Source organism: Muscardinus avellanarius (assembly GCF_963383645.1).
Source record: "Muscardinus avellanarius genome assembly, chromosome: 11".
In the NCBI taxonomy this organism is placed as follows: Eukaryota; Metazoa; Chordata; class Mammalia; order Rodentia; family Gliridae; genus Muscardinus; species Muscardinus avellanarius.
In genome coordinates, this window is record NC_137797.1 from 29,534,100 (window position 1) to 29,548,384 (window position 14,285).

General features: G+C 34.4%; 1 protein-coding gene across 1 annotated transcript in view; it reads left to right on the forward strand.

The window, feature by feature from the left end:
- The window catches only part of EEA1 (early endosome antigen 1), a gene marked incomplete at both ends in the record, with an annotated part of 151,706 nt that overhangs the window by 41,921 nt on the left and 95,500 nt on the right, over positions 1-14,285 (forward strand). Inside the window, 3 exons of the mRNA XM_080706144.1 lie at positions 5,324-5,451; positions 11,671-11,725; positions 11,808-11,873. Of these exons, the coding sequence (XP_080562270.1) occupies positions 5,324-5,451; positions 11,671-11,725; positions 11,808-11,873 (249 nt within the window). The remainder of the gene's footprint in view (positions 1-5,323; positions 5,452-11,670; positions 11,726-11,807; positions 11,874-14,285) is intronic.

A 14,285-nucleotide genomic window follows, 5' to 3' on the forward strand; every position in this document is an offset into this window, starting at 1 on the left:
AAGAAAAGCTAGAAGATATATATTTCCTGATTTCAAACCATATAAAGCTACAATAATTGAAACAGTGTAGTACTATTCTAAAGGCAGATATATAAACCATTGGAGTTAAATAAAAGCCTAGAGATACATTCTTCCCTATATTGTCAAGTTATTTTTGACAAGGTTTCCACGAACATTTGGTGGAAGAAACTAAGTATCTTTTAAATATTGTTGAAAAATAATAATTACATGAAAAAGAATAAAATTGGACCCTTACCTAATCCCATATACAAATATTAACTCAAAATACATAAAAGACTTAAATATAAATCTTAATACTATAAACTTTTAGGAGAAAATCTGGGTCATAAAACCTCACAACATTGAAATTGGCAGTGATTTCTTGGATATGATTTCAATGGCACAGGCAACAGAGGGGTATACAAACTCCCTAAAAAATAAAATATTGTATATCCAAAGACAATGTAAACCGAGTTAAAAGTTACTGATAGAATTGGATAAAATATTTCCAAATGCTATATCTGAAGGTATATTAATATTCCAACTAGAAATCCTAAAAATTAACAACAACTAAAGCAAATAATACAATTTAGAGATAGGTATAAGACTAACATAAATAATGAATGTCCACAGATAACTAATCTTAGTTGTCTGTTGGATGGATAATCTTGTTTCTCTGGTTCTGGTGTGTATTACCTATTTCTTCTTTGTAGTTAATCTCTTTGAGTATTTTCTCTAGTGCTGGTTTTGAAGACATAAGTTCCTTCAGTTTCTGTTTGTCATGGAAGCTTCTTATTTCTCCATCTAATTTGATAGAAAGTTTTGCTGGGTAGGAAATTTTTGGCTGGAAGTTGTTTTCTTTCAGAATTGGGAATATGTTACTCCAAGCTCTTCTGGCTCTCATGACTTGGTTTGGGAAGTCTGGAGTGATTCTAATTGGTTTGCCTCTGAATGTCACTTGGCCCTTTGTTTTTGTTGCCTTTAAGATTCTCTGCTTGGCTTCCACATTGGTCATTTTGACAATTATGTGGCGTGGGGATCCTCTTCTCTGATCCTGTCTAAAGGGAGTTCTATAAGTTTCCTGGACCTGTGTATCAACCTCTTGCTCTATGTTTCGGAAATTTTCTGCTATTACTTCCTTGAAGAGATTGTTGATCCCTTTGGTTTCACCTTCTTTTCCCTCCTTTATTCCAATTATTCTTAGGTTAGCTCTCTTAAAATGGGCCCATATTTCTTCAATATCAGATTCCTGCTGTCGGATATTTTTTTCTAAATTAGAAACTATGCATTCATTTTTGGAATGATCATCTTCTAAGAGCGAGATTCTATTCTCCATGTGGTCTAATCGGTTGTTTGTACTTTGAGTTGAGGCCTTTACTTCATTAATTGCATCCTTTATCTCCTTTTGGCTTTCTCTGAATTCTTTTCGAAGCACCTCTATTATTTCTACAGTTATTTTCCTGAATTGATTTTCTAGAAATCTCTGAATTTCTGTTTTATTGGGTTCTGATGTTGTGGGATTGTGGGCATTCATTGCTTCATTGTTATTCCTCTTTCCCATGATTTTGGGAGTTTGTGCGTTCTCTGGGTTCTTCCCTTGGGTCACTATGACTTCACTTAAGGTGCTCTGGATCTCGAGTCTGTGGTATCTCAGTCACCACTACTCCTTTACTGGGTTGTATGACAGAGTCTCAGACCCAGGGAGTCAATCGAGGCTGCTTTAAACTATGGGGGGTGCCAGGTTGCGCGTTTTCCTATGGTGTGATATCTCTGCCACTGCCACTCCCACACTGAGTCAAGTCCCTGGGAGTCAGTATTTTCCTCTGGGGCCCGCAATTTGACTCACTGTTGTTGAATACGCAGATGGAGCTGTAGTGGACTCAGTGAATTTGCTGCTGCTGCAATATGGTGGCAATATGGCGCCACTGCTACGCCCTCGGCCGTGAGGCTGACGTATTTCTTCTCTGGTTTTGAGCTCCACTCTGAGTCCCTGCAGGTGCTGAGCTCAGCCACTGGGAGCTTTAGATGCTTCCTGCGCCAAAAAATCTGCCGAATTCCGCCGGGCTCTTCTGCAGCGGCTCACCTCAGCTCGCTGTCTGCCGGTCCTCTCTGGAGCCTGGTGGGCTGTTGAGTGCGTTGGTCTGGAGCAGTAGCCGTCCGGTGAACTTGTCGCTGCTGCTGCCGGCAGTAGGGCGCTGCTGCCGCGTCCTTGGGCGTGAGGCCGGCTTATCTCCTCTCTGGCTCTGAGCTCCCTTATGAGACCCCCTCCTCTCTGGGGCTGGTGATTTGTTTCTCTGGTGATGGTGTTTTCTGGCTATGAAAGGCGCTGATTTTGTGGTAATAGAGATTGGTTGTTAGCGGGGCTCTTAAACCCCGCTTTTCTCAGTTGCCATCTTCCCGGAAGGGGAACAGTGATCTTTAAAGGAATTCTGTTTAGGTTTTTATAGAATAAAGACAAGAGGGCCAGGTATGGGGAGTGTAGCTCAGTGGCAGAGCACTTACCTAGCATTCAGAAGGCCCTGGGTTTGATCCTCCTGTACCATACAAAGCAAGCACACAAACAATTCATAGAAGGAAGAGAAGATGACCATTCCTATATGTAACATCTGCATATTCCCATAAAATAGAACTTACTTTCCATAGACCCATCAGGGTCATAATGTATTTACTTGTTGCTTATAATATAATAGAAACACACTGAAGCACCACCCTTACATGCATTACATTTTATTTTTTATCTGTAATAGAGAAGCATTTTAGAAATGTGTTCTTGAAAGCAAACAAGTTTATTTCTTGCATAATTGTGTCCCTAATAACTTAATTAGGTTTTTGATAATAACTATTTTATCTTTGGTTTAGTAAGTGAACCTAAATATTCTTTAGCCTATGGCATGTTCTTACAGAATAGATTATGTACAGATATTCTGTGGCTTAAGATGAAAGATAGTCTGTTAGAGGCTGGTAGAGATTTCAGATTTGACAATTTTTTTGTGTGTGTGGTACTGAGGATGGAATCCAGGGGCATTCTACCTCCGAACGACACCCCCAGCCTTATTTTTTATTCTTTATTTTGAAACAGGGTCTCACTGAGTTGCAAAGAGCCTCAATAAGTAGCTGAGGCTGTCTGTGGACTGTGATCCTCTTGTCACAGCCTCCCAAATGCTGGGATTATAAGCATGGGCCACCACACCCAGCTGACATCTGGTAATATTTTTTAAAAGTAAGATTTTGGAGTAATAATGTTCCAAAACCCTTGATGTAGAGTATGTGTGTACAAGGTATGGGGAGCTACTTCTTTATTGTCCATAAATAACTTTTGAATACAATTACTTTAACAGTAATTGTTAAAGTAATACAGTAGAGTCACACTCTACACCTAACAGATGTCAGCATGTGTGCATCTCAAGTCCTTTAAAGACAAAGTTGGAAGAGATTTCTGTGTGTATTAGAGTAATTATACTGAAATAATTTGTAATATTTTGAATACTGCTGAAAATTTGAAGGATATAGAAATTGAAAAAGTAATTTTCCATTAAGATCAACAGACAGAAAGTCATTTTAGTCTTTTTTTTGTATTAGAGGTTGAATCTAGTGGCGTTCTACCTCTGAGATATATCCTCAAACCCGCTTTATTTTTTTATTTTGAAATAGGGTCTTGCTAGGTTGTTTAGAACCTCACTGAGTTGCTGACAGTGACCTCTAATTTGTGATCCTTTTTGTCTCAGTTTCCCAATTACTGGGATTACAGGTATGTGACACAGTGCCTGGCTTTATTTTAGTCTTTGACTTGCCTAGTACATTTTGCAGTCAGATACTCCTACATTGTAAGCTTTCATGCTATCTGGTTAATCATTAATTCAGTGTCATGAAAATGTATTTTTTATATGTATATATTCTGCCTTCTTAGTTCTTTGAAGAGTAAGATTTTGTTTTATAATTCACAGAACTGTTACAACACTTGAAAATAAATATTTGTTGAATAATATCACTAAAATTTTAGCAGATAAAGAGTTTATTATAAAGAAGTCACTCTTGAGGGTGAAGTCCAAGGGATAGTTTAACCTGGAAAGAGCAAGGGATTTGTCTGACAAACGTATGCCTGTTTTAGTTAGGTTTATGGTTGGTTTTAGGAAAGTCACGTAATGTTCTGAGGCTCAATAGTACTTAACTAAGGTAGAGTGGTGGTGTTTATCAGGTTGGGTAGAGACAATACATGGCACATGATATAGACTCAGTAAGAAAGTATCATTATTGCTCATTTCACTCTACACCAAACAGATGTCAACATGTGTGCATCTCAAGTATTTTTATGGTAATTACTGTAATAAATATGCTTTTAGTTATTACTTAAAACAAAAATTATTAAGATATTATTTATACTTATTACATAAGATAAACTCTTATTCCATTGTAAAGTATAATAAAAATTTGTAATCCAATATGCTGATTTCTTTACTCATTAATTAATTGCAACCCCAAATTTATAAAACATCATTTACATCAGCATCTTTAATGTAATACTCTAGTTGATAGTTCTCACCATATAAAAATCCTGGAATTAATGATAAGATTTTTTTTTCAGTACTTGGGGGGGTGGATTGAACTCAGGAACATTATACCTGCAAGCTATACCCTTAGCTCTAGTTTTATTTAATTTGAAACAGGGTCTCACTAAGTTGCAGAAGGTCTTACTGAGTAGCTGAGGCAGTCTGAGAACTGCAGTCCTCCTGTCTCAGCCTCCCAGGTTTACAAGCATACATAACCGCACCCAGCTAATTATAAGATTTGTATATTATATGAGACCATATTAGTTAATTTAGGGTTTTACAGTGTGAACTTTAGATTTACTGAATAGAGTACTCCTCTTCATTGTAGATATTTAAACTCAGCTAATTATGAATAATTTACTCTTTTTTTCCTCTCAGTGATCAGAATATTTCATCTTATTTTTTTTTGATAGCAATACTATAAAGTGGATTGGAACTTCACTAGAGGGGACATTTGGAGAGGAATGTTATGAAGGCAAATCTTGCCAACTAAACAAAATTAGAACTAGCTTTTTAGATTAGAATTCACGACTCTGGCCACTAATTTATTCAACCTAAAAGTTGGTTGCAAGAGTTTTCTTTATATTTTGTAAACTTCAACCAGAATAGAGAGTGAGTTACTTTTGCATGACATCAGAATTTAGGTTTAATATAATAAATTACAATTTATTTAATGGCACCATTGGTATGACATCTGACTATATTTTATAATACGGAAAGTATTACTTTGTAATATTAAGTGCTATTTTGATACCCGTTTCTACATTTTTGTGTAGGGCTTCATATGTCCCCAATGCATGAAATCTCTTGGATCTGCTGATGAACTTTTCAAGCACTATCAGGCGGTTCATGATGCTGGTAATGATTCAAGTCTTGGAGGAGAAGCAAATCTTGCTTTGACGCGGTACAGTATGATAGTTTCAAAGTGTAATATTGTTATGGAATGTGCATGTGATATCATTGTTTATCATGATTAATTAGTTTCTGAAAATAATTTTTTCATATTATTTAATTTAAATATGCTCTCATTTAGCATAATCTTCTTCCCTTATCATTATTCAATCTGTGATCAGTAACTCATCTATACCAGCATCTGCAACATGGTACAGAGATTTTGTAATGAAGATTTTGAGTTAGTGAAGATTATGAGTTAGTGAAGGTTAAATTATATTTGGCATATTGTGTTTAATAAAGAATGATATACTTTTTTAGATACTTTTATTGTAAGTTAATAAAATACCGAATTTATTTGAGAATTAAAATTTAATTTTTAATTTAAATTTAAAGTATTCATTCATAATAACCAGTATAATAATAAACACACATATACATTGTGCTTCTTGGCAATTTTGCTTGACCATTTTGAGATATAAAACTAAACTAAAATATATAATTACTTAGAACAACATTCAGCAGTATAACTTGACTTTTCTTGTACTATTGGTTAACTTGACTTTTCTTGTGCTATCAATTGAGGATATTTATCTTTTACCCTAAGAAATAAAGCTTTATGACTTACTAATCTCACTTGGCATAATGTTCTTCATTTTCACCCATTTCCCTGTAAATGATATAATTTTGTTCTTTTTTATGGCTAGTAAAACTTCATTGTGTACATATCCTATAATTTTGTAATCCATTCATCAGTTGATGAACATCTTGGCTGATTCCATAGTTTGGTAATGGTGAATTGTGCAGCTATGAACATAGATACCCATGCTTTAGTTTGGTAGTTTGGTTTCCAGTCTTCTGGTAGATACCCAGAATTGGATCATATGGGAAGTCATTCCTATTCTTCTGAGGACCCTCCATACTGTTTTCCAAAGTGGTTGCACTAATTTGCAATTCCACCAACAATGTATTAGAGTTCCCACATCTCCACATCCTCGCCAGCATTTGTTGTTTGTGTTTTCAATGATTGCCATTCTAGTTGGAGTTAGGTGAAATCTCAGGGTAGTTTTGATTTGCATCTCACTAATTGCTCTCTCTAATATGCAGAAGCTAGGGAGAAATGGGTTATAGGAAGAAGTCTATATGAAGAAGAAACTAGAGATGAGCAAATAAGGCCACCTGACTGAGGGGGATGGGAGGGGAGAAGAGGGAAATTTCTTAATGTGCATTCACAAACATATCAAAGTCAATCACTAAGCCAAACATGAGAAGGAGGGGGGAGGGAATGGGGTGGGAATTGGGAAAGGTCTAATTGGGTCACGTGTATTCCTCTACTGTCTTGTACTCCATTAAGATGTATGACTACAATGTACCAATTAAAAAAGAAAGTGAATGCCTTTGGGTTCAACCCCCAGTACCACAAAAAATAAATAAAATAAACCAAGAAAAGAAATAAAGCTTTATTTCATTCTACTTGTGAAAAAGTGTTTTCATACTTCTTAAAAGAAAAATTTCTTATTTGACTACTCTGATGTAACCAAAAATACTAAATAAGAGAAAGTATTATGATTGTGTAGCTTTGTGGTTCATAAGCTTGAACCACAATAAAATATGGTTGTTATATTAAAATATGTTTTCTGGAGAATGGCTTTTCTTTTTTATGCTTTATTAATATCCTTTGGTACTTTTGTGTATTTGTTAATAATTTAGTTACTATTCTTTTGTCATTTGTTAGGAAATAGAAATATATAGTTATATTAAGTCACATTCTAAATGTCATATGTTTAATATGGATTTAACAGAATTGCTTTTTCATTTGTGTTCATATCTAATATGGTACATGAACTTTCAAAATAAAAGCATTCACAGTCTCTTCCTGAAGCTCTTTGCTTTTCTTAGTGATTAGCTCATTTCAAAGCCAATAGTATAGTTTCACTTCTTATTTTAGTCAGTTCTGTTTTGGTTATCTGTTCCTGTGTAATTCATAGCTTAGTAGTTTAGAACAACAATTTATTACTTTTCATGACTTTTTTGGGTTGACTGAATGTTTCTGTTTTAGATGAGGCAGACTATGATAGCGGGAAGGCAAGAAATTTCAAAATAACTACACTTTCATTGCTGATAGTTGGCATTGCATGCTTGCTGGGAGCTCAGTAGGACACTATGCCACTGTATGCCAATGGTCTCTGGTCCTATCCATAGCTGCTTGGACTTATAAACTGGCAGCTGGATTCTAAGAAAGAACATTTCATTAGGAAAAAAGCAGAAGCTGCTAGTCTTCTTTAGGCCCTATTGAAAAGTGTCAGAGCATCACTTCTATCACATTCCATAGTCACAGAGCCAGCTCAGATTGAGGAGGCCAAGAAGTAAACTTCATCTTTCAGTGGAGCACTGGATGATATATCTAGGAATAGAATTACCTGATGGTAGTCACCTTATAGACTGCTACGATTTTTGTAGAATTTGACTCTGCTAGTTCTCTTTCATTCTAGTTTTCTGAGACAACTTGTTATCATTATTTATCTGCTTTATGTGTTGTTCTTTCTGTATACAATCTACCTGTAAAAATATCTACATCCGTGACTTCCTACTAAACTATATCTTCAACCTACATTTATTTCCCAAGTTACCTACTAGGTATTTTCCCTTAGAGGTTCCAAAAGCATTTCATTGTTGACATTTTAAAAAGAGGTCATTACATTTTCTTTTAAACCGGATCCTTGTTTACTGTTACTTTCTTGAGTAAATGGTACCTTTATTTGCCTGCTTAGTTATTAAAGCCAGAAAATTGAATGTTTATTTTGTCACAAAGCTTATTCTATTTTCTTATCAACTTTCATATCCTTTTCATCTTCACTGCAATAGCTTATTTTAGAACTTGAATCTCACTGAAAAATATTTTTAGTATTTGTAGTTGACCCTAGTCTTGTAACCTTACAATCTGGACAATTATATTCTTAAAATGCAAATTTGACTGCTATTCCTCTAAATAATTTTTGCTTCTAGGATAGTTACTGTATGCTTTTTCAGGTTTATTTATTAGTTACTATATGCTTTTTCAGGTTTATTTATTATTTCCTATTCCCTTTTCTTGCACTGCTTCAGTTTTCTGACCATTATATTGTTTCCCTCAGTGATATATTGGATAACATGTGGCTTCTGGTAGTATTTTAGTCACTTTTTTTCATCACTATGATCAAAATACCTGATAGGAACAATTTAGAGGAGGAAAGGTTTATGTGGCCCATGTTTTTAGAGGTTCAGTTCATGGACAACCAGCTCCAAGGCAGAAATATCATGGTAATAGGATGTGTTGGAGGAAAGCTGCAGGTTTATCATAGCCAGGGAGCAGAGAGAGAGCAACAGAAAGTAGCCAGGTACAAATACAGTTCTCGAGGCATGCCCCAGTGACCTGCCTCCTCTAGCTATGCCCACCTCTGAGCCTTACTGCCTTGAGGAGCCTGCTTTTAACACATGAGCTTCTGGGGGAACATTCTATATCCAAACCATAACAGGCAGGATACATAGTTCATGTGACCTATGTGGGTCATGAAAACCCTTTTTTTAAAAAGCTGTTTATTAGTTTATATATAAATTACATCAATATTGATACAATATCTAAAACCTGATATGCTAGTATATTAAGTATATGTATAGTAGTTGGTATATACATAGTGTAAATTTAAATAATGGTTGAAGAAGTCATATGGTTAAAATTGAGCCTTTACACCCCTTTTCCCTTCTTTTCATCAGTTTTAATCTGTATTTTTTCCAGAGGTAGTCTCTTGATATTTATGCATACATTTATAATATGAATCAATATATAAACACCTTTAATTAAATAAAAGGTGGCATAGGTGGCATTTCTACATTGTTTTATATCTGATGCTTTTTTTTATCTTATGGATATAGTTATCATTCTTTTTAATGATAACATGGAATTTTATCATTCTCCTATTGATTTATGATATTTCCAGTGTTTTCAAATCACATAGGAGGTAGTAGAGTATATAATTATGGAGTACCATTTGCTCAGTCTGAGCATATCTGTAAGATATGGAATTTTTAGACAAAGTTTCTCTTTAAATTTTTGATATTGCCAAATTGTCAGATATCCTAGATTTTTAGATATCCTAGTTTTTGTTTTCAATGGTGGGAAATCCAGAGTCTTGCACATAGTAGGTGTATACTAAGCTACATTTTCTACCCATTTTAAGTTTTTATTTTAAGAGTCTCAAGAAGTTTCCTCAATAAGGTTTTTTGAACTTGAGATCTTTGTGTTTCAGCATAGCTGGGATTACAGGTGTGTGCCATCCTACTCTGCTCCTAGGTTCTTTTTTTTTTTTTCCTGGATGGAACCCAGGGGCATTCTACCTCTGAGCTACACCCCTGGTCCTATTTTTTAAGTCTTTTTATTTTTTGAAGCAGGGTCTCCCTGAGTTGCAAAGGGCCTAAGTAGCTGAGGCTGTCCACAAACCCTGATGCTCCAGTCTCCACCTCCTGAGTGCTGGGATTACAAGCGTGTGCCACCACACCCAGCTCCTAGGTTCTTTTGATATATTACATTTAACAAATTTCTTTTATTGGCAAATTAATTTTAAAAATTTGTTGAAATCTGCTACTTTTTAAAAGATTAATTGTAAGCCTGGTGTGGTGGTGCACACTTGCAGTCCGAGTATTTGGGAGACCAACACAGGAGGATTGTGGGTTCATAGCCAGTTTTAGCAACTTAGACCCTATTTCAAAAATGAAAAATAGCTGGGCGTGGTGGCGCACGCTTGTAATCCCCGCACTTGGGAAGCGGAGACAGGAGGATCGTGCAGGTTTGAAGCCAGCCTCTCTGGCTTAAGAGACCCTGTTTCCAAATAAAAAACATATGAAGTAGGTCTGGGAGTGTAGCCTGGAGGTAGAAGGGCTTCCAGGAACCCCAGTAGCACCAAAAAAAAAAAAATAAATAAAAATAAATAAATTAAAAAATAAAAAAAAAATAAAATAAAAAATAAAAAAAATAAAACAAACATAAAAAAAAAAGAGAAATAAAATAGTGCTGGGAGTGTAGCTCAGAGGTAGAATGCTTCTACTTGTCTACATATTTACTTCCCTCATTAGACTGAACAACTTGAGAGTCTGGCACAGACAACACATGCCTGTTGAATAATGAATGAATTTTTTACATATGAATGGCCAAAAAGTAGAGGACTCATTTCTTCATCCTTTCTATTTCTTTTGTTGGCACTTTTCTTTTCTGCTTTTAGCTCAATTTCACAGACCAAGTTGTTCCTTTACCCTCTTCTCCCATCCTCATCTTAGTATATAATTCTCCCATCATTATCTTTCACCTTACTGATACCTTTTACCTGTGCTAGAGTATACTTAGCTTTCCCCATCATTAGAACTGATTCTGTTCCATTCCCTTTAGACTTGAACCAATTCATCTGACATTCCTACTCAACCCCTATTCCCATTTCAGTTCTCACATCTTCTCTGGTGTCTGCCATTGGTAGGCATGGAGCAAGGAGAATCCCATTTCTTGCTGTTTACAATCCAAAGATATGGTCTTGACATCCAGAATAATAATCTTAACTGCGTTTTCTCATGGAATTTCTCTCTTGCCTTAGGGCCTACCATTGTTAGCTTACCATTCTTTAGATGAGGGGAACAGAAAATACAAAGGTTCTCAGACTAGAAAGAGCAAAAGAAAGTTCAAGGAAAATAAACAAGCTAATGTTGCTAGAGATAAGTGAAAGGGAGAATTATAAGGTGGGGACTAGATTGTACCATTTTATAGTCCTTTTTTTTTTGAAGATTTAAAGAAGTTTATTAAAAAGATAGAAATACAGAAGACAGTTACAGCCCCATGCCATTTAAGAGTGGCATGGGGGGGTGGTTCGAACGAATTCACCCTATAGTCCTTGTTAATGACTTTAGATTTTATGTTAACTGTAAGAGGAAGCCATTGATACTTATTATTGGTAAATTAGTAGAAGACATTTTTGCTTATGCCTCAGGTACTTGAAAATTATGATTGTTTTCACAAGAAAATGTTTTTCATTTGTAAACTATGTGCTTTAGGAATAAAATAAAATATATAATAATAAAATATTCAGTAGTCTTTAAATATTACAAAATTGAAATATTAATATATACTTAATAGTACCATTTTTAAGAGACCAGGTTGTAAATTAAAGAACATTAACTATTAATTCCTTCCTTTTTTTCTATCCATTTCTAGAGATGATATAACACTACTCAGACAAGAGGTCCAAGACCTGCAGGCTTCACTAAAGGTAAGAATAAAAACAACTTTACTATGTATTTCAGATTACAAAGTCTTTGAAGTTTTTCTAATTAAGAATATTTTTTTATTAGGAAGAAAAATGGTACTCAGAAGAATTAAAGAAAGAATTAGAAAAATTCCAAGGGCTACAGCAGCAAGTAATTGTTTTTTTAAGTACTTAAAGCTTATTTATTTTTATTATTCAAATTAAGCATGATACCTTTTTGTAAGTAAGTAGTCTAATGTAAATAACTTTCTAATTTGTCTCTCTATGTTTAATAGCCTGAATATATTCTTTGTAATTCAAAGAAGTAATTTATTACAGGTGGTCCATTAAGAATATTTAACTTTTTTTTAAAATATTGGAGTTACTTTATTTTTTTTGGCAGTATACTTAAATGGTTAAAAATTACAGATTCAAACAATAGTGAATCTCTTCAAAGTGTGCGTGCTTGTGACAAATTGGAAGTAAATACAATGTCTATTGGTAGGGAAAGAAATTTAGCTCTTTACAGTGGATGTTATTGAAGATTGTTTGAAAACATAGGAAAACTGATCCATTTACAATGTTAGGTTTTAAAATTCATTAATGATGCTTCTAGTATTAGAAATTGCTTTGTTGAATGAATGTGAAGACCTAGAGGACATTACTGTATACTACTATAGACTTTATGAGCACTGTACACTTAGGCTACATTAAATTATTTTTTCTTTCTTCAGTAATACAGTAACCTTAGCTTACTGTAACATTTTTACTTTATAAATTTATTTTTAAAGCTTTTTGGTTTTTTTGTAATAACACTTAAAACACAAATACATTGCACAATTGTACAAAAATATTGTATTTTCTAAGCTTTTTTTTTTTAATTTAAACATTTTTTAAAGGTTTTTTTTTTGTTGTTAAGAAATGCGACACCAATACAACATTAACTTAGGCCTACAAAGGGATTTAATCACCTATTTATATAAATGTCTTCTGCTTCCACATCTTGTCTCACTGGAAGGTCTTCAAGAGCAGTTATAAACATGGAACTGTTGTCTCTTAATGATAGCAAAATCTTCTCTGAGAACACTTCCTGATGAACCTGTCTAGGGCTCGTTTATTATAAAGTTGTTTTTTTTAAAAAAAAAAAAGTAAAAGAGTATACTATAACAATAAAGTATATTATAGTAAATATAAAACTAGTACTTATCACTTATTTCTATTATGTATTAGCTACTATATGTAATTGTATGTGTTATACTTTTGTACAACTGGCAGCCCAGTAGGTTATTTTTGGTAGTTTTATGACTACTTACTCTTATAGTTAATAATCTATTGCTAGAATTTTTGGAGCTCAGGTGAAATTATTATGTGTATGATAAATATGAAATGATTCCCAATTATGGGGAATTATGAGTGAGGAGGGGTAATTCCCAAGGGCAGGTCAGACCACTGTCCTCTCTGTAGTCTATCATTGACAGAAATGTTTTTATATGGTACATTACTGCATGTATACTGTATGAAGTTTTAATTTTTTGTGTGTGTGCATGGTACTGGGGATGGAACCCAGGGGCATTCTACCTTTGAGCTACATCCCTAGTCCTATTTTTATTCTTTATTTTGAAATAGGGTCTAACTAAGTTGTGGAGTCCTCACTAAGTAGCTGAGGCATGCTGTAAACCCGGATCCTCCTGTCTCAGCCTCCAAAATGCTGGGATTACAATTATGTGCTGCCATGCCCAGCTCTATACTATAAGAATTTAACTACATAAAAATAGTACATAAGCTGGGCATGTAATCCCAGTAGTTGGGAGGCTGAAACAGGAGGATCACAGCTTTGTAGCCAGCTTCAGCTACTTAGTGAGGACCTATTTATATGTATGTGGGAAAGTCCCATTTTTTTTCTATTTCATGAAATAGATTGAGGAGTATTGGGGTTAGCTCTTCTATAAAGGTTTTGTGAAATTCACTTGGGAAACCATCTGGTTCTGGGCTTTTGTTTGATGGTAGGTTCTTTATTGCTGCTTCAATCTCTTTGATTGCTATTGGTTGGTTTAAATTTTCTATATTTTCTTTACTCAGTTTAGGAAGATTGTATTTATCTAGAAAGTTGTCAATTTTTTCCACATTTTCTATTTTGTTGGAGTATAGTTTTTCAAACTAGTTTCTGATAATCCTCTGGATTTCCATGGTATACGTGGTTGTTCTTTTATTTTCTACTTCATTGATTGCTGCTCTGATTTTTAATAATTCCCTGTCTTCTACTGGCTTTGAGGTTAGATTGTTCCTTTTTTTTAAAGAGTTTTGAGGTGTGTCATTAGGTTATTTATTTCTACTTCATCAACAATGATGATTTATGATCCTATTTTTAAAGTTTAAATTTTTAAAATATTTTTGGTGATTTATTTATATTTATACTTTTATTGATGTGTTATAGTGATAGACGAGCATATAGCTCCCTCCTCACTCCTCCTTCCTTATATAAAATATAGAGATTGGCACTGGTCTGATATATGGACATAATGCTAGTGAAAGTGTTTCTTTTATCAATTCTCCCCCTCCCACCCAAAAAACCACCTTCTTGCTC